This window comes from Anarhichas minor, unplaced genomic scaffold, assembly GCF_050575085.1.
Source record: "Anarhichas minor isolate MPS153535 unplaced genomic scaffold, ASM5057508v1 ptg000043l, whole genome shotgun sequence".
NCBI classification, from domain to species: Eukaryota; Metazoa; Chordata; class Actinopteri; order Perciformes; family Anarhichadidae; genus Anarhichas; species Anarhichas minor.
The window spans coordinates 1202501-1228395 of NW_027466489.1; the positions used below are offsets into that span (position 1 = coordinate 1202501).

A 25895-nucleotide genomic window follows, 5' to 3' on the forward strand; every position below is an offset into this window, starting at 1 on the left:
ACAGAGAACAGAAAGTGACTACATGAAGCTGTGCAATCTGTGCAGACCTTTCTGCTTTACTGGACATGTCATACATTTAGGAGTCATTTGTAGGGACTGTGTCGATGGCACGCACCATTAGCAGTAGGGCTGTGCATCGTTTTTAAATGTATCAAAACTAGTGCCGATAGGACATCCGAATTTCAACACCAATACGCTTTAGCCATGCTAGCGGCATGGCTCTAGAGACAGCAATGCCAGCCTTGCTGTCGACTACTATTGGATGGATTGCCATTCCATGTTGGTACAGTCATTCACGTCAGAATGAATTGTAGTAACTTTGGTGATCCTCTGGCTTGCTCTCTCGCGCTCACAATTTATTGACATTCCCATCAGCCTCCACTCTACTCTGTGTTTAATGCTATTTAGCAAATGTGAGCGCGCTAACACACTATACTAAGGTAAACATCGTAAACATTTAGACTTTGACATTAAGCTCAAAGCACCAATGTGCCTAAATACAGCCTCACAGAGCTGCTAGCGTGTCTGTAGACTCTCAGGCTTCAGACCGAAAACCGGTGGTGGAACCGTGTTGTTGGAACCGTGTTGTTGGTAGGTTTAGGTTGTTTAAATTAGTGCAGTGGCAACTATTTTATCTTTTGTCACAATGATTGTGAGATAAAAGTAGAAAGTAAAGCATCTACGAAGAATGTGCGTGCATGTATGTGGTCGGTAGCTGCTACCTTATATCTACAAGACGCAGATGGCAGATCTCTCATTTATGTTGAATGCTGTCTAAACACAAGCAGACCTGCCAGAGTAAAATACTGTCTAAAAATGGCAAGATTATGATTCAAATCAGTATCTGACTAAACAATAAGTGAACAAGATTACCCATCTGACCATATTTTTAATGCAGACTTTTGGTACTCGATGCCACACGCTGCCTGTTGTCTTCTGTGAGCAGCATCGGTACAAAGCAAATCATCTCTGCTCATGGTCACACACTCAATATAAATACAGGAGCTGCAGACATTACAATGCCCACACACTCCCAAGCTGTGCATCTTAAACAGTTGTTGTTCAGTGCTCCAAATTCCAGTCCGGCTCAATCACCAAGTCTTTGATCCCCTCAATGGCTTTCTTTGTGTCCTTACAGTGACGGAGGTTAAAGTAGGTGGAACTACTGTGAAAAAAAAACTGCTGATGCATACTCTCCTCAGTTTGTTGCTAGGGGAGTCCCATGCATCGCGACAACAATGGGGTGATTGTTGCCATGTAAAAGATATCCATGAGAAGGTTTCAGACTCTTTGGAGCGACCAGCTGCTGCTCGGCTCGTCCCGTCAGCGGTGAGCAGACGGCGAACGCACTTTATCAGGCTAGGAGACGCGGGTACAGGAGCGGGGCATCTGGACAGCACCAGGCCTTTTTATTGGCGAAAGTGTCGCTTCTGATCTAAAGTTACAAATGATGGAGCCATCGGAAGAAGGTCGGCCCCTCTGGGTGTGTCACTTCATCACACTCTCACCTAAAACACTAAAGACCGTCACAGGTGGCTCTGACTGTACTCACTGCTCCAGTCAGACCTTCTGACCGGAGCAAAGCAGCAGCTGTCTCAAAGCTGCTACACAGCAGAAACCTTGAAGACTGTAACTAGAAGAGGAGGAACTCAATCCTGAATCTAGTCAATTCTATTACCTTGACATCTGATGGAGATATGAAAAGAATTACAAGGTCACAATTCTCTAATTCCAGCTTTTAAATGTGAATATTTTCTGGTTTCTTGACTCCTTCAAGACAGTAAACCGAATCTCTTTGAGTTGTGGACAAAACAAGCCATTCGAGGACATCGTCTTGGGCTTACGGAGACACTGATCGACATTTTTCAATCAATTTATAGACCAAACAACTCATCGATTAAATCGAGAAAACAATAATTATATTAATTAATAATAATTACTTCAAGACTTGACTTGATTTGACGAAAGGTTTCTCCTTAGCAGTAGTGTTGAAACCAATCGTCATACATCTTTACAAATCAAGTAATCATCTCTGATCTGTATCCCTGTAAACTCAATATATTTTTGTTTTGGAATGTTAGAGGGACAAGCTATTTGAAGACGACACCTTGTGATGAACATTTTTAACATCTTTAGAAATAATTTACTGATAATGCAAATAGGCAAAAGCCTCAGCTCTAATATCCAGTTAATAACCCATAAGTTCTACAAATTGAATGTAAAAAAAGTTTAAATATTGATATTGACGAACAATGATATTAGTTTTCAATATTGTGAACTTACAAGAAGTTTCTATACAAGAGCTTTTGCAATCGTACCCCAGCGCTCAAACAACAATCCACAGCAGGTTAATGAATCCGTTACTAAACCTGGTTAACATCTTTGACACATAATTGAGTAAAGTGCTGTCGGACAAATCTTGTTGCTATCGTACAGAACTGTTTCCCAGTACATATTCTTCACTTGATTACATAGTGATTCCCCAGCATCCACAGCCTCTCACCCATGTTAAGTCAGTTGAACACCGGGTGAACATCCCCTCCTCCATTATCCAGCCTCATTACCACATAGTTAATTGGTGTCTATTATTAACCAGAACACACGCTGAACTCTACAGTAGCTCAGGTCAAAGCATAGACATGCTGTCTGGGCAAACTGATACCTACGAACGACAAGCAGCTATTAAAGAAATGAGTCTATATACACAAAACACACTAAGGGCCTGAGCTTGGTTGAACTTTAAGATATTAAAAGGGGAACAAGTGACTGGGAAAATCATTGAGATCCACAGCCGGTTGTGCGGAAAGACTGCCAGCTAGTTTTGTCAAATCAAATCTTTAAACACATGCCCGGAAAGATTTCTTGCATTTTGATGAATGAGAGAAATTGTTCTGATCTCTGTTACTACAACTAAAATGAATACAATAAGTTGGAAAAAGTGCACAGTAATGATGGCTTCCACCTCAGTTCTTCTGAATGGGAAAGGCCAGTTCCAGGTATCTGTGAGTGTCTGGTGGGAGAGGAGACTCAAGCACACCCCCCCACCCCCCCTCCCTCCCCTCCCTTGGCTCTCCATGAGAAACACAACATTACTCATCCACCCCCTGGGGCACCTGAGAGCCGCACAGCACCAATCAAGCTGCTGCTCTGTGATTCACAGTGTGAGGAGGAGACTTGCATAACAGCCATATTCCCCATTTCCCACAGTCATTCTTATCAAAGAAATAACAATCCTATATCTGCTGCAGCTTCAGAGTTCAGGCTCTGCGTGTTGGAGGGGCCACAGCATCATTTAGTGTCCACCAAAGTCTGAGGCTGCACACACACACATACACGCGCACACACACACACACACACACACACACACACACACACAGAGCCTCCGGGAAGACAAACTTGACCCATTTTCCCCGACAGGAGTGTATATGCTTATATAGCTGTGAGGATAAGCAATGTATGACATGTTTGTAGGCATATAATGTGGATCAAAACAAGAACAGAAGGGGGGGGGAGCCTAGAACATGATATATTACTAACACAAACACATTTGTTCCTATTGTGTTGCAATCTATGCAAATAAATGACGCTATGTACAATGAAATCAACAAGGAGAGTTGATGGAGAAATAATAGCTTGAAAAAAAAGGAGGTCAGTGTGTTTGTATCGTTTGTTGGAGTCGTGCTCGGATCCACTGCAGCAGCACCGAGTCTCACTCAGCAGACACGGGACGACTGTTTTGTGGCTGAAGCACGTAAACACGCTCACGATCTACACTTAAACGGCCGTTTGCACGGATTGCCGCGGCAGCTTAAACTAGTAAAGCCGCTGTATGTAAAAGCTCACCTTCGGATAGCTCCAGGTCCAACTCCGCCAGCTGGTCCCTGACCTCTTTAGGCAGAGCCGACAGATCGACGCCGCGGTCGGCCATCGTTGGAAGCAAAGCAGCCTGCGGGACGTTCGCGATATCTCGGATGACGGCAGGTACAGTCCGGCATGAAACTATGTGGACCAACTAATCAGGACGCAGCAGTGGTGGCGTTTACTCCATCTTCGCGACTCCCCGTCACCGCCATGACTGTGGGAGATGGGAACAACTCGCCAGAGGAGTCTGTCAGTCACGTGACCCGGGCCGGAGAAAGCAGACTATGTGCTCCCTCTGCTGTCGTGTTAACTTTCTACAGCTGGGAGGAGAAGCTGCCACCCTCCGCTCAGGTGGGAGCTAGCCCCAGTGTATGCCTCTCATTAATAACCCTTACACCGGAGTCACACCGCTAACGGCTCATCCGATTTCCCGAAAAATGTCCACAAACCTCTGTCGTGGATGTCATTTTCATCATCTGGATGAGCAATATTCAGTTGGACAAAAAAAGATAAAAATACTAGATTTTTTTAACATACATATATACATATTAACAATAATGTAATATGTCCTATGTTCAAAATAAACCTCTCACACAGGACAGGCACAGGTGTTACTAATAACACTAATGGTGGTTCTGTTCTGTCCCAGTGAGAGTGACCGTGAGCCAGCATTAAAAATAATAAGCAGGGAAATGGAATTAATTTTATTATTTACACCAGCCAAAATGTTTGTTGTTTTCTGTGAAAGAGGCCTATGGTGCAGCAGACTTAACATTGTTTTGGACCAGATGGTTGTAAAAGTCTATGGCCTAAAAATGACACAATGCGAGCGGTGAGAATGAGTCAGAACAGTTAGGTTGTTGACGTAAAACCAAAACAATGAGATGGAAGAAACACTCCACAGAGCAATTTTCACATTACGCCTTTTGTCATAACAGTGTAGATACAAGTCTAATTGATCAAATGAATTGCGGTCCCATTAAACGGATCCATAGCTCTGTGACTTGAGTGTAACGCTGATAAGTGAGAGGCACAAAGTGAGGATAGGTGGAAACATGCTGAGGTTTTTTTGTTTCATTAATTTATTTCATTATTTGCCCGAGACAACTTATTCATTAGTTGAGACTATACACAAGTATTTTTTTCCATCTTGAAGCCTGAGTATTTGACAAACTCTCTCCATACAGATATCAGACATTTTATTATGTGCTTCAACCTGCGTTAACACATAAAAGACATCTATGCTCTTTAACAAAAATAAAGGTACATTCTAATCACATGATGGAAAAAAAAGCCTGACATGCCCTCAGAGAAAGATAAGCATCTGTCGAAACAATGACGTTATTAAAAATAAAAAACATACACACAGTGTGTGAGGGGAAATAAACCATGATAGTCTTGGAAGTACACGGCGGTATAAAATTTGCATTTCAAAACTTGAATTTCAAAAGAAGCACCTTGCACAACTATTTGGGTATACTTCATGATACAAGACAGCTTTTCAAATGTTGGAAAGCACCTTCTCTACTGATGTGCACTAATCCCTAATCTCATTCATTCGCCTCATAACTTTAGCTTTCAACTGAAATAGACGGCTGGGCTTCACACGACAAATAAACGCAAGAACATTGATAATCAATAGAAAAATATATTGCACTACTATTTCCTCAACTGAAATGCCGGGGTAAGTGATTTAAAATCTAATATTTCTGATTATCATTTGAAGGCCTTCTAAAGCTAACCATTTCAAGAGTGTCACATTAGGACTGAGGATGGAATCCTTAAAAAACAAGGAACATTTTTGCATCAGGAATTTCATGTTTTAAAACAGAAGAAAAGCAGATCTATAAACAGTGACAGTATGACGAAGCACAAACAAACAGTGGTATCCTTCAGCCTCCAGTAATCCATGCAGTCAATAGGGTTCGATACATACACGACTAATGTAATGACATCCATTCCAAATGGGTTAAAATTGGTGGTAAAAAGTCAGGCACACACTCACGGGGTAAACTGTGTCCACATCGATGATTTGGTTTGACAAAACCATCGTGTGTATTTCAGTAGAATCAACTCAAAAGAGAAACACGCACAGAAAACTAAAAGGACAGGTTGAAAAGTAAACATAAGAAAAACTTTCCAGGCTGCCATTTACTGAAATCAGCCAGCCAATCTCTCACCGTACTTTCACTGCTTCTGCAAACATTATGTCGACGACCAGAATCAGGCATAAAAAAAATCTTTTTCATACAAATGAAAAATACAAGTACAATCGTCAGCCTGGAAAGCAAACGACCTCATCACAGCCAGCGTGTGGGACTGATGTTGCAAGTGAAATGAAAATAAACCGATGAACTTGACATTAAAAGTCATAATTTTCATCCCAATCTAAAACTTTTTTTTTTTTCCAAATGTCACGACTGAACAAGAAATGACCCCAAACCCTGCAGAGCGAGTGTCCGACGTGTTTTCATATTTACAGACAAAAAGTGGTGAAGCGTCTCTGAACAGCTGGGACCGGAGCGTAGACGGAGGCACGGCGCCGTGTCTTTGTGTGACTACCACTGGCTGTGAGGGGATGACAGCATCCGAGTCTGGGGTGGGGTTTGAGGGCGGGTCCCTCTTTTCAAAGCGCTTCGCACCGGTCCGGCCTTTCAAAAGGCCACTTGAGTTCATACTGGCTACCTGCGTCAGCACATCATCTGGGGGCTGACTGTGACTGCGTCGCCATTACAACCCCTCCTGGCTGGCCCGATCCCATGCCTGCCAAAACCGACATGGCCACCGCCTCTGCGGCGCGGACGCTCAGCCCGTTAATGGTGGCCCCCGGACTGCAGGCCGAGGCGGGCGGTGACGGCCCGTGCTGTATAACGGCCGCCGGGGAGCCTATGGGTTCAATGGAAGTATCTCTGGAGGTTTCCTCTCCTCCTGCAGCTAGAGACGGAGAAAGAAACATTCACCCTTAAGAGAGGTGAGCGAGTAAAGAGAATACATTAGATGGATGAGATGATAGATGGGTTCTGACAGAAGAAGTGATACAGTGCAGCAGGCTCGTTGGTCAGTAGAGATGTTGGAATACCTTTTTTCCCTTCCTGCTACCGATTCCGATATCTGGATTTGTGTATCTGCTAATACCGAGTACTGATCCCATAACAGTGTGTTAAAAGTTGTACACGCACGCGTGTGTGTGTGTGTGTATACATTGCTTCCAATGTTGTATGGCCTGGACCAGGTTAAATCCTTTGTAAGACATGAGGAAATACAAACAGAGTGAATGCCGTAGAACTTTCTCTTATCATCTAGTTATTTTCCAGTGTAAACTATTGCCAAATCGCTGACATTTTGCTAGCTCTGGCTAACATTACATTATCCCCTATCACCTGCCTGATTAGTACTGTGCACGTGCAACTCTCAACAGAGATGAGGAAGAAGCGAGATGGCTCACTCGTTAGCTACTCCCGTCGTCGATTTCAAATGCAGAGAGAAGTTTTTTCCGGAGTTAATGATGGAAGTAGCTACAGAGGGAGCCATCTCACTTCTTTCTTATCTTGTGATATCGGTGCATAGTCTCGCATACTCGCAGATACCTGATCCAGCGTTTTTATGCCGTATCGGAGGCATTTCCGCTCAATGGTTACCTAAGAAAGCTGCCTTCTTCTGCATAACAGTGACCGGGCAGTCTTTGTGGGCCAGGAGGAGCTGCTTCAGCTGAGCCACCTCGTTCCTCAGTAGGCTTACTTCACCCTGATGGCAACACAAAGCATACAGAACCCAAATCATATCCCAGCATGACAAAATATGTGTGAATTATTAAATTACCGTTACAACCCAGGAGTGAGGGGGAAATGGAACACTCACACTCAGGGACACATTCATGTTGACAAGATCATCCGCCTTCTTCTCCAAAGAGTTAACCCACAGCTTTCGTTTTTGCCTGCAGCGAGAGGCGGCCGCCCGGTTTCTCTCCAGGAAACGCTCCCTCCTCTCGTCAGGGTCCATCTCCGAAGCTCGCCGCCGCCGGCCTCCTGTTGGCTGAGCGGGGGACACCTTGGGAAAGAGGAATACTTTTAGGTTGCATGTATGTCCTCCGTTTGGTTCTCTTCGTCTCCTCATCTTGTACTGTGTCTCTTTCTTTCCCAAAGATGAGCTTTGATTGACGGTTATTTAATTCAACACTTACAGGCTATATTGGGGTGAAAGTGAAACCAACTAGCCGGCAACACTGACCACTGTTTCAGGAAGCGCCACTGCACTGGAGCAATTGTTTAGATGATGTTTGTCTGGGGATGAAGAGCATTGAACTACAAGCAGTCCACCAGTTACACCATCTAGTTATCTGAATCAGGCTTCGCATGGATTCAACTGCCTGTCCGGTCTCCTCAAGTGGTTGACATAATCAAAAAAAACACTGTCACTGTGTCAAGTAAAGATTTTGTAGTAACAACACGATCATCCACTTCACTTCACTAGCTTAATAGAGCTAACGGAGCTAAACACACAGCAAGACAGAGTTTCTGTTCTGAGGAACATGAAACGTAAACTGCAGTTTAAAGAGACAACAAAACAAGTTTGCAACCAGATACAGGTATTCCTGTTATGAATTACCCTGCAGAGGTACTTGCACTTTGCTAACGAGAAGTAAAGTGCTAGTATAGTGTGTATTACCTGGGGTTGCGCAGGTGATGGTGCATCAGAGTTTTGAGTGGGTTGTTGGCTCTGTTCGGGTCGCTGGGGCACAGCAGGGATGGATCCGGACCCCCCACCGGCTCCATCTTGTGCTCCTGGGCCCTGATGAGATAGAGCTGCTTTTAGCCGCTACAAAGACACACAAACAACAACACTCTGTCTAAGTAATTTACCTTCAAGGTCACCAAAAGAACTGTTAAAACAGTGACACAAGTTTCATCACATTATACAGCACACTTTGACTATAGAAGCTATTTTACAAATGCATAAAAAAATCTTTATAGAAATGAACCCTAACCCTCAAAATGATGCCAGTTTGACTGATCACCTTACCATCTTGGTCTCAGAGTGCAGACTGTACCCAGACGGGGAGGAGGACCCACTGCTGGCTCCGCCCACTGGAGGTCCTGGAATCCCAGGGATGTTGGGCACCGAGTTCGCTGGCCTCGCAAGCTCCACATTACAACAAACACACAAGAGAGAGAGAGAGAGAGAAACAGATGGAATAAGTTTAAAGAAAAATAACAAAAGTATTGTTTGTTATACCTTTTTTTTCATGTTTTGAAAATGACTTACAGATATAACTGAGGTCATCTGCACAGGACTGGGCAGGAGGGGGACGGTCTGCCCATTAGGAAGCCTCACCAGTGGATAAGCGCTTGTTGGGGAGCTGTTGACAAAAATCAGATACTTGTAAATGGCTGATCCTCCATTCTGTGCCCGTTGACAACATACAGATTGAGAACCAGGTTGAAAAAGTATTTTATTTTGCCAGCCGACACTCTCTCTAAGTGTTAACTGTACCTAGGCTCTCAAGTCCCAATGAAACGGCGGTTGGAGAATATGTGGGCGAGGTATCGTCTTCAGAAGGATTTGCTTTGATCTCTTAAAAGTAGACATAATTTAGGGAGTATCTGTAGAATCACAGCAATATGGAGCTGTAGAGGACTGTTAGCGTCCACACACACCTACTTCACCTGCGTTGTTAGATCAGGAAGCAGAAGACGGTGGAGAAATAAATAAATAAAACTTCAAACAGAAAATCAATATTGAGAAAGAGAAAATCAAAACATGTCAAAACTAGAATAACTGCCTGGCATCATGTTATCCAATTAGAAATGTGTGTGAAATTTTCATGAGTAGCATATCAATGTTTTGGACAAAAACGTGTTTGACCTTTAACCACCAAATTCAGATCAGTTCATACTTGAGTCTAAGTGGACGTTTGTGCCAAATTTAAAGAAATTCCCTCCAAGCGATCCTGAGATATGATGTTCACAAGAATGGGACAGACAGTTGGATGGACAGACGTATGAACAACTCGAAAACATAATGCAAAAACATAATGCAAAAACAGAATAAAAAAACAACCTGAAAATGTATTAAAAACAACCAACGGCCAATACAGTGAGTATACATGTAACACAACATGTAAGCTCACAAAATATTAGATTGTATTGAGGTGCTAAAGCCAGCGCAAGTTTCTCGTTTTCATCATGATAATGTGATAATTTACCGAATAGAGAACTAACGCATCATACCGTAACTCGGTGCAACCGCATCAACATTAGCCGATAAGTTGTCATTTAGCCGAGCAAGACCGTGCTACCCACCGGCTGCATAGTCACGTTACTAGCTCTCCTCCTGCCGATTTCAACAAGGAGTTGTTTTGTTGATAAATTAACACCGATATAAAAGAAAAAATATTTGCACTGTTGATTAGCAGCACCGCAAACATTGTCTTGATGCAAGGAATTTAAATTTCAAGCAATTGTTATTTGTCTTTCTCGAGAAATTGTTTCAGCCCTATTCGACATAAGACAATAATAATTCTTACAGAAGACTGAACTTATTCAGAGCTACATTTTCGCACCAAGTTAATATTGACAGACTCCAAAAGACGGACATTTTCCCAGAATATGAAAAACAGCCCCAGACCTCAAGTAATGCAAACAACAGGAGCACACTCTCGTTTACCTGAGCTGTCTGTTGGAGGGCGGCGTTTGCGTGATGACAGATGTTGGCGATGGCAGAGTTGGGTGAAGTGCTTCATTGCTCAGGTGAAGGGGAAGAGAACCTGGGCGCACAATGGTTGGAGTAGGGGCAGAGCTTACCACAGGCTGCGTGTGAATCTCCTGTTGACAAATCAAACAATGATAATAAAATATATTCTCCATTCATAAATGTGTTTTGTCTGCACGAACAGGAAACCAATCATTGATGTTCAAGTGGAAAGTATTTAAGGTCGAATCCGTCTGCGCTCTTTTCCAGACTCTTCCGAATAGAAGCGCCCAATCAGTCGTTATCAAAACGTTTATGAATGACGTGAATGCTAGCAGTAGCTGAATGAACATTGAAAACAGTTTAAATGTACATTCATTTTATTATATTTTCCCCGATCTACCTTGCCATCAGATAGCCCTTTCTGTCAGGGAACAAAGGCCTTTATATTGCTCTCTTCAAAGCCAACATACTCAACTGACAAAATTGCTGGTCTGTTGCTGCATGGAGCAGTTAGCTTGTTATTGTGTGACTGTTTGGATCCTCTCACCCTCGAGTCTCTGCTGTTGTCTGACATGCTGGAAGAGGAATCTGGACTTCCGGGAGAGGAAGAATCCACTTGCAAAGGACCCTCATCTTCAACTTTGACTTCAGACGGTGTTTGTAAAGGTGCAGCCTGAGCAGAGAGCAGAAGATGAACATACCTTTTAAAATGGTGATATCACTTTCATCTAATAACCTGAGGGAAACCAGCAGTGTGCCATTTATTCAATGTGTTCATTCATCCCTTTACTCACCGGGTGTTTCGTCCTCTGGTCGTCCTCGTGTGCTTTGGTAAACTCATGTTCAAAGGAGCCGGCGAGCTCATTGAATAACCCAACCTCTTCACAGTTCTTCAGGAAACGTGTGGGTGTGGGTGTCTGGTCTGCAAAAACACCCAACAAAACCCAAAACATGTAGTATGTTAGTCGAGAGGGTAACGGGACAGAAGTATCTCTTTCCCAAAAAGACATCCCAGTAGTATATCAATACAGGTGTTCAGAGCATTGACAATTTGATACATCTTTAGCTCAGCTTCATTTAACAGATACTAATGTAAATGGTAATGCCATTACCTGCAATGATAACAGAGTCCGTTCTGGCAGGACCAAATTTTAATGTCATTTCATGCTTGTGCTTGTGGACCGACAGGTGGTCTTCATTTGTGAATCTCTGCAAAACATAACACAGCATATAAGAAAGAATACAAGGTGTAGCATCAGTGCGTCTACTGCACTGCCAGCAAATGACAAAGAATTAAAATAAAAAGCAATTATAGATGTGAGATAAATAATAACACAGATGGTCCACTGTGAGGTAGGGCTTGATAATTGTCTACTCTTTTTGCCATTTGTACAGTACCTTCAAGGTGGAGTCTGTGATTCTGGAGAAAGATTGCTGGTATTTGAAAATCAAATATGTGATATTTGAAATCAACACCAAAACAAATACACCTCTCCTGACAGTGCTGCTTCAGAATGTTAGCATGTGCCAGATTTACCATCCCTCTTGCTCCCACTGCCTTTCTTACATCCATGGCCTGTCTCCTGTACTCTCTGGAATAGTGTTGTGTGGTTCGGTCCGAGACACTTCGTTTGTTTCCCCATTTACAGTAGGCTGTGTATGAACACAGGATTTTTTTTTCCAGCACGCCCACACACAGAACAGACAGCTAGCACACCATGGATATACACTGAATTTGACAAAACGTGTATTGGATTAGAATCGCAGAATCCACCTTTAAGATAAGATAAGACAATCCTTTATTAGTTTACAGGATTACAGCAGCCTAGTGGATAGTGCAAACAAGAGACATAGTAAAAAAACAAAACAAGATCAAAACAAGCTAAATTGCAGCGAGCTCATGTAATAATAAGAAAGAGGTGAAGATTTGTTTCAGATTGCTGGGCTGGATGATCAGAGGTGTCAAATGTAAAGAGAGTGAAAGAGGGTGTTATAGAGATGTGCATATGAATTAAAGCATTCTCCAATCATACCTGCCCACATCCAGGGGCAGTGCATACAAAGGGTCGATCATCCCCCATCTCAGACAAATGTTCTGCAAAATAGAGCAAAAAAACAGCAATTTGTTAACGGCTGTATTGGAGGCAAGCAAAGGGCTGATTCTCAAGTACCTTAGACACAATATATTACTGGTATTGGCTGAATGCTTCTAATAGTGTAACTGATTATTTAATATTTATTTATTTATGTATTTAATACTGGCTTGAGACCATGGACGATCATAACCCAGAAGCAACTGGCTGACCATAAATACTCAAACGTCACTGTTTATTATTTGTGTATGATAGCATGTGTTTTACCTTGACAATGTATCAACCTCCAGCATCAGCCAATGGTGCTATAACTACCATGCACCTACTAATAATAAATACAATCAGTTCAGCGCCATTAATTGCATGTGCGCACCTGTCACCAATAATGTAACGTTTGAAAAAACCTCCTGGTGACAACTGGTTAGGAGGTAAACAGGCCAAGTCTGTTGGCTTGTGTGGAACATTTGCTTCGGTCAATCGGAGACTAGCGTTTGACGGGAACGATGAGGCAGCAGAGTCGAGCTACCATGTAACCTAGCTGGCTATCACTCGAGGTCGTTCGGCTATGTTCCTTGTTACTGTGGACAGGTTAAACCAATGTGTCAATTATTAGGCTAGCTCTGAATCATCAGAGATGGGCCTTAAAACTAGCATAACCTAATATCTAACCACACCAACATGTTGTGTTTCCGAAACCTGACAGCCGTGTCATTACACCGGACCTGGAAGCTAACATTATGAAAACTAACAACAGATAACAAGGACGACCGGATACGCCTCACAAAGCTAACATTGTAGCGCAGCTACCAGTCACAACACCGCTAGCTAAGCTAATGCTAACTGCTAATCGAAGCTTCGCTTAGCTTAGCGTTACCTTTAGTGTGGACGGCCAAGTTAGTGGGGTTAGCTAAACGTTAGCACGCTAATGCTAAAGAAAGCTAACATACGATCGCATTAAAACATCACATTTCATAGACATTGACTGGATTTACTTCCCAAAACATCACATTTTTTACGTTAGATGCTCCTAAATGTGAGTGAACTCACCCGACGTGATAGCCTCTGGACTCCCCCCTCCCTGCTCCGGGTAGTGCTGCTGTACCGATGGCTGGCCGTTGTTGACACTGACACTTCCATTAGCAACACCGCGAGAGCTGGAATACGGTCTTAACATTACGCAACAAGGTTTGACGTCGTGGGGGACGTGAACGTGATGCCGGTAAACTTTACTGAATCTTCACACGTCCTCCGTTAACATATCATCTTTACTTCATATCAATACAATGGTATTCCTCTCCGGTATGTTGCTGACACGCGTCATCTCCTGAGCAAGCCAAATGTGCATACAACGGTTACATAATGTTGACTTCCGGGTGGTTAACAAATCCGTTCTAGTGTGGCAGGACATTGGTATTTCTCATGTATGTCGCTGTCCTTCTGTCCGTTTTGCTTGATTGACCAAATTCCAGGTTTAAATAAAAGAAAAGTCACTGGACATGAGATTTTACCATATTCACATCTGCTGTATGTGAAGCTGCAATTGGATCAGCTGCAATAACATGTAGTGCACGCGCACACACACACACACACACACACACACACACACACACACATAAAGTACAAGACACAGCAGTTTAAAAATATTTTTTTATTTTTATACCTCAGGCTCAGCAATCACATAACAACTTAATAAAACCAGTGTATTTGGCTGAAAACTGCAATCATGTTTGATTGTGAGTTAAACGCAGGATTCTGATACAAGACTGACATTGCATTGACAAGCTAAGAAAATGAAACGTATCAGACACAGAACAGACAAGCATGTGCAACACGCATTAAGCTCCACTCCCACCAGCCCTGCAACCTACAATGAATTGAGGTCTGCATTGAGTCGGATCCAGTGTCTCAGAGTGTCAAAGACTGATAACGTTGGATTTTGACAACCAATCAACCGGCCATGTTTAGTGTGACAAATTGATGTGCTCACAATTCTTGCACTTTTTTTACTGAAATGAGTTAAGGCACCGGAGGTTTGGTTTGAGAGAATAGTTCCATGCAGTCTGAAGCCGATGCAATCTCTCTTATACAAACAAAATACAGTATACACGGGGAGACAACTACTGATTACAAGACACAGAACCCTGTAGTCGAGTCCCTACAAGCAGAAGACATTTATCTAAGATAAAATGTTTTATCCCCCTAATCCTGAAAACCTACAATTCTTTCGCTTCACTCATCTTTTGTTAATTCTCATTTGCAACAACAGACTAATCTGATGAAATCAAAAACACTCAAATGAAACGCATATAAGCTCAAGTTGAGCCTTTCTGTGAAACTCCTTTCCATTTCTAACTTCTCTTACGATTAAAAGCCTGGAGATTTAAGGATAGATCGTTTCAACTCCCGCCACTAAAAATCCAGTCTTGTTCTGCTCACTGTCGAGCCACGAGTGGCTGATTCAGTTGTCAATAACCCAAGCATCTTTTCTCAGATCAGTCTACACACTTATTTACTAATATTACACAAACATTGAATACCATGAGAAGAAAGACACAATTATAGAAAATGAAACTCGTCTCCAGCAGGAAAAACGAGAACATTAACAACCAAGATCAAATATAAATCTGTATATACACACGCTCAAGGAAAGCTACAGCTACATATGGACATTTACGAGATCAAGCTCAAAAGTGGTTTTAAGCCAAAAGGGACTACAGTCGTCTGAAGCTTATTATGTATCCAATCAAGAGATGATGCCCGAATCAATGTCACTCAAGTTTAGACACTGGCCATGACATCAACCATCAACCAAATAGCTACGTTAATCAAGAAGAGGCCACAAATTTCAATTTTTCTGAATAAAATCGAATTTCTCCTCCTGAGGTCCCTCAGATCATCCAATATGTTTTAGCAGTTCACATGCTAGTCACTAAGCAAAGGCAGCTTACTCTCTAGAAACATTTCCTGAAACTGAAAATACGGAATAATCCACACCAGAAGCCGGGTCTGGAACCAAAATTAGCCGTCAAACCCTGTAATCCTGCTCTGTGAGACGCACACACAGACACCAGCAGTGACATCTGACACAACGTGGAGACAGTGTTTCTGCTCCTGCTCCAGCCCGATAACCCTCAGCAACAGCAGGTTATTTGGCTGACAACTACTATTCTCATGAGTTTTCATGCTATATATTTTTTTACAAGATATACAGATGAGCACAGGAGTTAAATCCCTGATACAATCCTGTAGGGAAAAAAAAAAAAAGCCGATCTACTCCAGTAAGTATGCAGGGCTTATTTCAAACGTTACTAGTTATCAATCTAATATCTGCATCACAAAGAGGACTACTGCAAAAACACTGAAGGATTATAATCATTACACAATGTTCTGAATTATATTTCGTATTCCTCCGGATCTCTTGTAGACAGTTTCTACATAATGTTAGGCCTTGAAATATAGCCACTCCTAGTTCAAAGCTTCTGTTGTTAATCAAACACTCCACTGTTTCCATTGTTCCGCCATGGATTCAACACCTTCCGTATCTTACATAATAACAGACATCCTTGATTTCACTCTAGATGAATCACATGCCAACAATAACCACTCAAACAAACAAAATGTGCCTCATTCATCATTTTGGATGTTGAGGGTTTAGTCTACCTTATATTTAAAAGTAAGTTGAGGGTTTAGTCTACCTTATATTTAAAAGTAACAACATCCCTCTTTCGCTCTCTCACCATATCAAACGCACCCATTACAGATGTAGCTCGTTCATGGAGCCATCTTTTGGGAACGTCGTGGTGATATTACTTTAAGCAAAGTATGTTTTATCAATTCTGTCAGCAGACGATATGCATCTTCCTCAAAAATAACTTCAGGTCTGCAACAATATTAAGATTCTTGGAAAAAGTCTGTCAAATGAAATATATTCATCTGTCTATTTACATATATTATATATTTACATAAATATTGTTTTAGTTCATGTTTTGTAGGTTCCTTGTTCTTTAGTTATTTTGGAGATCCAGGGGGAATGTTCTGTTCTTTGCCGCTGCGTCTGGCTCCCCGGTGTGGGGAGAACGGTTTGCCGGTATTCAGGCCTCTCGGATGCTCCCGAGTCTTCAGTGCTCCGGGTCGGACTTGGCCATTGGCCCCTCTGAAGAAGCGTAATGGTTGACGGGGCGGGCGGCTGTCGCCGGGTTTCTCTGCGGTGCGCCTGCCGTTGGGCCGAGGCTCCTCCCCCCTGTTGACCTTTAGCTCCTGCAGGGGCTGGCTAGCGGCGGAGGCCGGAGGGGAGGGGACGGACGGCTGGGCCGGCTCCTTGGCCAACCGCTGGCACACCTCTGCATAGCTCAGTTTTCTGGCCCCCTGGTAAGAGAAGAATGGGAGGAAATTAAAAATCAAGACATAAAATAAATTCCCCACATGTAATAAAACACAAAAAACACTTGAAGACCATATTGTCCAAAATATACAATAATCCATCTTCAACACAACATCACCATTGAAATCAGTGCGCTATGCTACAGTGGCAATTTGTGCTTTTATACATTTGACTTACTACTCTAACATTTTATTGAATCCATTGAAACTGCTGTGAATCCCAGCTACAGCTGCCATCTTGCACAAAAAGGACAAAGTTTTATATTAATATTTTTGTGACTGCATGTCATTTGCTACAAAACGCTCGAGACCATCTTGAGATGGAAGCTCACCAACAACAGCTCCTTCCCCACTTCCAGCGCTCTTGCTCGGACCAAAGCCATCTTTAAACTCTGCCTACATCATGACCTCAACTACACACATGTACAGTTTCCTGACATCTTAAAGTGTTGTGACGCTATCATAGTGACACAATCTGTCCACAGACTGACATATGAACACCTGGCTACAACTCATAACAGCTTCTTCTACAGAATGACCCATGATTCAACAGGGAGCCATCAGCTGATGTTGCTGTAAGAAGGCAGGCCTTACCAGCTCCGATGTTGGAGATGGGGGGGATGAGGAAGGTGCTTCAGTAGAAACAGACTGGCTGCAGGCGGAGGGAGCAGGTTTAGAGGCTGTTGGGGAGGCAGCAGGTTTAGAGGCTGTTGGGGAGGCTGTTGGGGAGGCAGCCTGCGAGAACGTGGAGATTGTTTCTTTTGGAATCGAAGGTTCAGCTTTATCCTCTTCCTTTACCGCAGGGGAAACACTAAAACAAAAGTAAAAGATAGGTTATTTTCTATGTTCATGCCCTTTCTATTCACAGATATTTGATTAACTTGATTAAAACTTTACCTTAAGACTGGTGGTGGTGGTGGTGGTGGTGGTGGTGCCACTGTGAGTGGTGTCACAGGAGCAGGTTTAGCAACCAGGGTCACAGCACTTGGTTTGCTTACAGCATCTTCAGAGACGTTTGTTTGTCGGGTCCCGTTGACCTCTTGGTTTACAGGCTGAAATAATCAAGAATTGAAAATGATGTGCATTCAAACAACTGGGACTTAAATGCTGCTTACACGAGTCTCCAGAGTAAAAGGTATCAAAGAGGACAAGATATTTACCTTGTTAGTCACCTTCAGGCCACGCACAACATCAGAAAGGCGCATCTCTGGCATGGGTTCTCCCAGCATACTGACCACAGATCCCGGCAGAGGAGGGAAATTGGAAGCTGCCAGGTCAAACTTTGGTGGAGGAGCTACCTTGGCCTCCATTAGAGGAACAGGCCTCTGTAATGTTAAGCACAGTTTAAGTCAAATGTAAGAAAAATAACACTGAAGCTTGCCAAAGAAAACCATAATAACAGACAACTTTTTGACAAGATAACACCAGGATGACAGAGGAAATATGCTGACCGTATATTCCTCTTCTCTTCTCCTCCTCATGCCTCTGTAGCTTCCTCTCCTACAATGAAGACAGATCATTTCACATTAGAAGGTTTTTCATACGTAAATAAAACAACAAAGAAGGCAATAGGTAACATTTTCCTGGAACGGATCATGAAAGGCAAAAATATGTTTGATTTCTTAGCTGTGTCTGTGCTAACAATTTCAAATTTAGACAATATAACTTTTGAGAGGCGAACAGAAAGCAAACTGACAAGGTACACAAACTGAAGATTATTCACAACACAAAACACACGCCTCGTTGCGTATTAGTCGGTTACATTTTGGTTGTAAATCTTCATCTCCACAGTGTTAATAAGCAGGATGATATTCTCTCACCTGCCCCTTGCAGCCCCGCTCAGATACCCACTGGGTACGGTGGCCTGTGGGAGAAACTCTGTTGCCGAAGTGGTGCCAGTTGCCATCCCTGATGTCTGGAGGGGCCGTGGACTCGAGGGAGCAGACAGGCCGTCCATCATGGGCCCCGAAACCAGAGAAGAGGAAGGCACGTCTCCAGGCCTTGGGTGACCCTTAACATGGTTTCTGGGCAGACACAAATATAAAAAAAAAACATTTCTTACTACCATGAATAAGCATTATTTGATACTTTAGGCAATACTTAATATCCTTCACACATGTCCTCAAATGTTTCATGAAGAGTTATGTCATCGCGACTTGCACCTACCGGTTCCTGCTCATGGGCCGATTGGTGTTGATGCTTGCGTTTGCTTCGTAGTTCTCAGGACTGCTGTAACCATTCATGAAACCGCTATGCGGAAAAGGTGCCTGGTAGTGGTAAATACAAATTTGACCATAAGCTTCGTAACATTGTCTCTCATGCTCTGAACAATACATATGTAAAAAAAAAAAAATGTCAAGATAACATTCAGGTTCTCACCAGTGGTGTTTCAAAGTAAGGGACGACGGCAGGGTTCCAGGAGGAAGACACCACGGGGTACACAGGGTACTGCTGCTGAGGGCTGTACGCCTGCTGCATGTAGACTGGGGAGCTATATTGAGCCTGTGGCTGGGCATGCTGAGTGTACACACTCGAGTCCACACTGCGGAAGCTGTTCTTACCAAAGAACGTGTTAATGGCCTTAATGCGGGCCTGTGGGGAGGGAGAGAGGAAGAAAGAAGACAATTAGCTGTGCTTGCTCAGAGTGAAGATGGGACTGTGACGAGTAGCATTGTAGATCTGTCCATCGTTATTTAGTCCCCTCAGATCTCATAATCTCACGGTCATTAGGCCATACAGCACTGTACTGACTAGGGGAAAGAAGGGGGGAGGGAGAGGAAGTGAGGGGGGAGTTAAAGAGGATGAGTAGAGGTAGTGTGTAGAAGCAGAGATACAGCAGATTGATAAAGAGCCACAGATGATAAGTTCCTCCCAGCCAGCCACAGTGCATATGGGTCCTTCCAAGCGCGATACTGATCATCACTGGGGTTTAGACAGGACCGTTAACGTCACAGCCTCGTGTGTTTTATAAAACAAGGTCAACTCAAAGTCCAGCTGAAAAAGGATGCATTAGATACCTGAAATGCCACATTGTTATAAGGAGGGGTATCAAAGTGTCTGGAGATATCGGTGTGCAACACTTCCTTGCTTATCAAGTTTGTGTGCACACATATCCCAAGGTCAGTCCTGAGGCCACGGCTTAGGCAAAGAGTAGTGACGTGACCACTGATAACAACTACTCTTGTGTAACAAGACTTGCTGGGTCTCATACTACCGTCTAAAATAGAACAAATAAGAAGTGATCCAGCCTGAAATAAAAACTAAATAAAGTAAATTATTGGTTATGCATTACAGCCACAGAACTCACCATGATTGGTTTTCCCTGGAAGGTTTTCACCTCCTCTCTCAGGTATCTGTAGGCCTACGGACAAAACAGCAAACCAAATATTCACAATATTGTTTTGCATCTTACAAAGTGAACAGACTCCTGTAATCAAGAATTATCTAATTCAAATATTGAGCCCGCACCATGGAGTCACCTTTGGTTTCAAAGACAAATGGAAGTAGAGCAAAACACAGCCTACTTCTAATGAGCAGTTACCTTTGCTAACAGACACTTTTATATGGCATACTAATTCAAATAAAATAAGATTCAACCAAAAAATTTAAGCCAGAAATAAGCCCCGTGTTCATTAATGTGGAGACGTACCTGCTGTGCATCCATATCAGACTGAAATGTTATGTACCAGTTGCTGTTGTGTGCAAACTCAGCACTTAACACTTTTGGACAGTTTTCACTCTTAAAAAGAGCCTCCACTTCCTGTGAAAGAGATGCAAGGCACATATTACACACTTCACCCAACAACACTAAACTCACAACATCTCCCTGCAGCCTCTGTGATTATAACTTGTCAATGAGCTACAACAAAGTCAAAGTGCAGTGAGGCAGGCGTCTTTAACTGAATTCTTGTGGGATAGCTATGTGGGATAGGTGGATGATGTGGAGGACTGTTCTTAGCGTGCAGTGTAGAACCCTCTTTACCTCAATTGGTGTCGTCTCTGGCACCTCTCTCAGAATGATAATGCAGCGACTGTGGTTTGGCCGAACCTTCTCTCCAGCTTCATCAACTTGCACCATCGGCGAAGCTGTAACAAAGACAACCTCAATACAAGTGTTTTCACCATCTGGAAGTTACGTGATGAACCCTAAGACACTTAAACAGTGTGCCGTTAGAGGATTTGCATGCTTGTATCTACAGCATCTTTATTTTTAATTTGGTTTACGTCATGTCAACTACAAACACATTCTGACAAGTTCTCTCAGCGTCCTTATCAACACAACCAAACCCCGTTTAGGAGAACTATGATAAAAAGCATAAATGTAAAACAATTATTGAGTTGTAAGTTGCAAACACCCTTTAGGATTTTCACCTTGGGAAAACAGTTTGCAGAAGTGGTAATCATCACAGGAAAGAACATGCAGAGAAGCCGCAGACATGACAAAGAAAACCACCACCCATCAGCAGAAACTCACTGTGGTGTCAACATCATGTTGTGGGGATCTTAGCAGTGACAATGCATTTAGTAGTTACTGGTGACTCTGGAGGATCCTTACACCATCTCCTTTGTTGTGATTTACTAGGTGACTGCTCTAAACAATAGCCTTGCATATTATGTGTTTAGCTTTTGCAGTTTGAAATGTAGTTCAGTGTATTTTACTCTTAGTTGAAGTCGAGATGGAGAAAAAAAGAAAAGCCCTTTTAACCCTTTTAGATCACATCCCAGATCCTATTGTGCACCTATTTAACACTATATGCGAAAATAATTACAAAAAAAATCTATTTCTTCAATCATGCTTAAGTAAGCTAGTACCAACCAATTTCACCCAATTATATCAGGACATCCATCCATCAAGCAATCTGCAACTTTTATCGACAAGGAAGGTGTGTGAGCCACGTCTTCTGTATATCATGCTCCAAAAACGATTCAAGCTAATTCAAGTTCAGACCATATATATATATATTCTGTCTGTAAAGTAAATGTCAGTGAATGTGCGACCATTTGTCCCAAATGCAGGCAGAAAAGCAGCACTGGTACCTCGCAGTACATCCAGGATGAGGGTCACATCAGTGGTAAGGGATTTGATGTCCTCCATGCAAGCAATGGTCCAGATGGGAACAAACTGATCACTGTCCATCTGGGATATCAGGTACAGGTCCTTAGATAGGTTCTCTCTGCAAACACCCAAAACAACATCGGACAAATGAACATCAGTCAAAATGATTGAAGAATTAAATTTAATCAATGGCTGTTGGACCAATGATAAACTACTGGCAATAGCTAGTTCTTTGCAGTTATGAAAAACATCTCAAGGCAATTCAATTATTCATTACTGATGTTGTTCTTACAGCTGGAAACAGTTGCAATGTGTGATATAAAAAAAACCTACTAACCTAGAAAAGCAGAACTCGAGCTGTTTCTTCAAAGACTCCCTGAGGCTCTCCTCAGACATTGGTTGCTCTTCAGAAGCATCAGCATCTATGGCTGATTCGCATTGAGGGTCAAAGACTAAATACCCCACGTCAGGCTGGTCCGTGCCATTTACAACGCCCTCTGTGGGTACAGAGGCATAGTCAGCAGTGCTGTCAGGGTACTCAGCATCGCATCCTTTTCCTCCTGAAGACGGACCATCTGAGTAAATTAAGATAGAGGAGATCATGTTTAGACAACAGCATCTTACGCTTTAAACAAACGCTGTCATGCTTTATCTTAGTTGCACCACTAAGCTCTTACCGTCGGTCGTCTCATCGGGAGGAGGGCAGGTTACTAGACAAGGAGAGTCCTCAGTCTCCTCCGGGATGCCATTCTGGTGGGCAGGGATCTCCTGCCACACTTTAGCATTGGGGTTCAGACCCGCTCCCTTTGTAGTAACCTGCATGATTAGAAGAATAAACACCAAGTTACAGAAAATATGTTGGGTACACCTTACACAGCAGTACGCTACATGAAACACACAAGTACAGTTAGAGCAGGAAGCAATGTTTTGATAATCTTGATTTTGAAAAAAGTGAGATTACAAGCACTTAACATATAAAAAGGGACAGCAAACATCAGAATGTGCAGCCTAAACTAAATACATAATTAATATTTCTTGCATTAGTGATATTTAAATATTGCTGTTACAGCCAGAACTAGACAACACTGCATACGCATTGGTGCTTTTACTCATGTATGTGTGTGTGTGCGCGCTCGCACACACAGGCTTCTGTTTTTAGAGACAATGGTGAAACAAATTAAGTTGTTTGACTGTTGGGTGAAACGTTCAATTATCCTGTCAACATCACAAAAGAATGTGCAAAATGGCAACCATATGTTCAGTTTGGGCAAACAAAAGATTATGCCTGGTTGCCAGCCTGGCAACCGACTCCCCTTTGAATCCTCTCATATGTGCATGCTTTTCATGACCTCAGGTAGTGTTACCTTTAAAACAATATATACATAAAAACATTCAGAACAGACTCCCTTCCTCCATAGCCAATATTACAGTTGATCAGAGACCTCGTAAACCAGTTTGAGAGCCCGCATCTCTTCTCCTTCACACACATCTGATAGCATCATTGGCTTCCTTATCCCTCTGACTCCGCCTCTCGAGCGGTCACGTGTTACCACACCTCTCTGAGCTCCAGCGTAACTTGAACCGGGCATGTAGACCTGTCACCCACCGCTGAACCTCGAGTGCGCTTCAGTCATCTATGCAAAACCATTATGCGACCCTCTCACAACAGTTAATTCTCACCAGTCTCATATACACAGAGTTCATATTACAAGTCAGCAGCGCTGTGGAGGTTTTGCAGGGAAGCAAAGTAGCGTTGCTCCGGGAAGAAAGAGCACGTGGTGCCCACACAACCATATGTGACGATGTTCAGAATCTTTACAGACGACACGAAACAAAAACCAATCCTAGATAAGCAGCGTTTGTTGTTAATTGATTACCAAATCACCCCCACACCGTTCCCATCTCAAGGTTGCCGTCTCCGCAGCGTATTGCCATGACCTTTATCACGGAACTCCTCGATAGCTATTCACCGTTAGCCACACGGTGCTGCATCGGCTAACATTTAACACAAATCACTTTTTTGTGGTCGCTATGTGTGAACCGTAAATGCATTAAACTACACATGTAGCGCGATGTGTCATGAAGCGATATGTGAAGGTGTTCTCCACTTCGTTGTATTCTAACACGTGTTGACGGGGTAACGTTATTGGGTGTTTCACCGTCAACCATGTTGTGACTCCCTAAATACCTGCCTTTAGCTAACTAGCTTAAGTTTACTAGCAGACCAGTTAGAACCGGCCTCACTTTACACTCGTAACCTCGTTAGTCTGACAGGTTGACAGAAACGCATCGCGAGTTGTCCGTGCGAATAATAAAAGTCGTGTTTCGGGAGTATGACCGTTAATTAGCAGCTAAAGTATAAAGTTACTACAACGGTCGAGCTACCGACGACACGAGTCTCACTGGAAGGACGCAAACAGGTTGTCGCGTGCTAGCTAAAGCGTGCACCTCCTCCAGGCCCCAAAAACTCACCATGCTGCTTCGATTCCGTCCTTCTTCTTACGTCCTCCTTTCAGTTCTCCGGCAGATTTCAAATTGCCCCGTTGGTTTGATTCGTATCGAAGGCTTTACCGCTTACCAAACACCGTGCGCACGTATTTATAGTCTCCCCGGTATCGTTATTCAAACGGCCGAACGTGCGTCAGTGCGCACGACAACTTTGAAAGCTCCCTAGTTTATAACACTAACGACTGTTTTAGCTGATTTACGTTTTTAAAGAAAGCGTTTCCCATCACACGACATGTGGTATTTTAAACTGAATTTCCTTCTCGTCGAGGCACCGCTCGTCTAGCACGTGACAGCTGCGTCCTCTGCACCGTCTGTCCCAACACGCTGCACTCCGCCCGGCAACAGCGACGCTAATACCAGCACCGCCCGACGGTGACCCTGAGAGAGGACGAGCGAGGCGATGCATTTACGAGACCTGCCTTAAGCTCGTCGTGACGCGACTCCCAGAGCTTGTTCATGCATATCTTTTAAGTGAGCTAGATTTCACGTAACATTGCGAACAAATCCGAGTTATCATTCATTACTGGCTGCGCATTGCTGAGAGGAAATTACCCGATGTAAAGTTTGTAACAGATATGGGAGAACTTCCGTCTTTCATTAGCAACTTGAGTCCACAACTGAGAAGTGTTTCTTTTCCACGCTTTGAAGGGATGCAAAGCAGAATGTAAAATATATACATAGAATGTTTTTCTCAGATCAGTGTGAAATATTAATATTTTATAAATTACCAAATTTATAGAATTAATATTGGTATTGGAAGAACAAAAAAGATTCACAAGACTACGGTCACAAATCAGTTAATTATATATCCATGCATTTGCTCAACTGCTCTAGAAGCAGAACAGTATTCTCCTGTAAATTATTTATTTCATCATTTTTTCACCAACTGGTCATCAAATAATAATAACAACCTATGGGGTGGGACATAAGTTGTCTTATTAATAAATTAGTAGTTTTGTTGTTGAAAGAAGTGGAGTAACCACTAACCATTTGGAAACCTACATCATCTAGCAGGTGCAATTTACTAATTGGAAGGAAAGGAACATAAAAAAAAAATACAACATATATCTGAGACGTGGTACTGAATTGGGTTTTGATAGAGAACAGAGAGCTTTAACAACAATCGCCTGAAGCTCTATATAAGCAAAGCCAGTGACCTTGAGCTGGACTGCCAGCGTAACAGGCGGCCCCTGTGCTGGTGGAAGTGAAGAGGAAGTGAAGAGGGTGGAGTCACACAAGTATCTTGGGTCCAAATCAATAAAATCAGAGTCAAATTCTTTGTACGTGTCCACATGCTTGGCCAAAAA

The 25895-nt window shown here is 42.9% G+C and overlaps 3 protein-coding genes across 9 annotated transcripts in view; all 3 read right to left on the reverse strand.

Annotated features, from left to right (window-relative positions):
• dip2bb (disco-interacting protein 2 homolog Bb) overlaps nt 1–3976 on the reverse strand; it is a 35887-nt gene extending 31911 nt beyond the window's left edge. For all 4 annotated transcript variants that reach the window (XM_076110416.1, XM_076110415.1, XM_076110413.1 and 1 more), the window contains exon 1: nt 3844–3976. In XM_076110416.1, coding sequence (XP_075966531.1) covers nt 3844–3928 — 85 coding nt within the window. In that variant the 5' untranslated portion in view covers nt 3929–3976. The remainder of the gene's footprint in view (nt 1–3843) is intronic.
• A 944-nt stretch (nt 3977–4920) lies between these two features.
• On the reverse strand, nt 4921–13989 carry atf7b (activating transcription factor 7b). 4 transcript variants are annotated; one of them, XM_076111067.1, is made up of 12 exons: nt 13692–13989; nt 12585–12646; nt 11664–11760; nt 11346–11473; nt 11099–11224; nt 10525–10682; nt 9124–9217; nt 8881–9000; nt 8527–8676; nt 7720–7908; nt 7500–7605; nt 4921–6795 (listed from the first exon to the last, which is right to left on the reverse strand). In XM_076111067.1, exons 1-12 carry the CDS (start codon nt 13816–13818, stop codon nt 6560–6562), a joined length of 1593 nt encoding a protein of 530 aa, XP_075967182.1. In that variant the 5' UTR covers nt 13819–13989; the 3' UTR covers nt 4921–6559. The 4 variants fall into 4 exon arrangements, with proteins under 4 accessions (XP_075967182.1, XP_075967183.1, XP_075967184.1 ...); XM_076111068.1 differs by having other exon boundaries at nt 8527–8649; nt 13692–13988; XM_076111069.1 differs by lacking the exon at nt 13692–13989 and adding an exon at nt 12912–13339.
• A 288-nt stretch (nt 13990–14277) lies between these two features.
• Nucleotides 14278–24942, reverse strand: larp4ab (La ribonucleoprotein 4Ab). The gene is made up of 15 exons (XM_076111066.1): nt 24553–24942; nt 22758–22896; nt 22418–22655; nt 22062–22198; nt 21007–21110; nt 20674–20784; nt 20332–20385; nt 19404–19616; nt 19191–19291; nt 18845–19048; nt 18476–18524; nt 18185–18349; nt 17922–18076; nt 17619–17835; nt 14278–17009 (listed from the first exon to the last, which is right to left on the reverse strand). The coding sequence occupies exons 1-15, from the start codon at nt 24553–24555 to the stop codon at nt 16653–16655; spliced, it is 2247 nt and encodes a 748-aa protein (XP_075967181.1). The 5' UTR covers nt 24556–24942; the 3' UTR covers nt 14278–16652.
• Between the last annotated feature and the right edge of the window lie 953 nt (nt 24943–25895).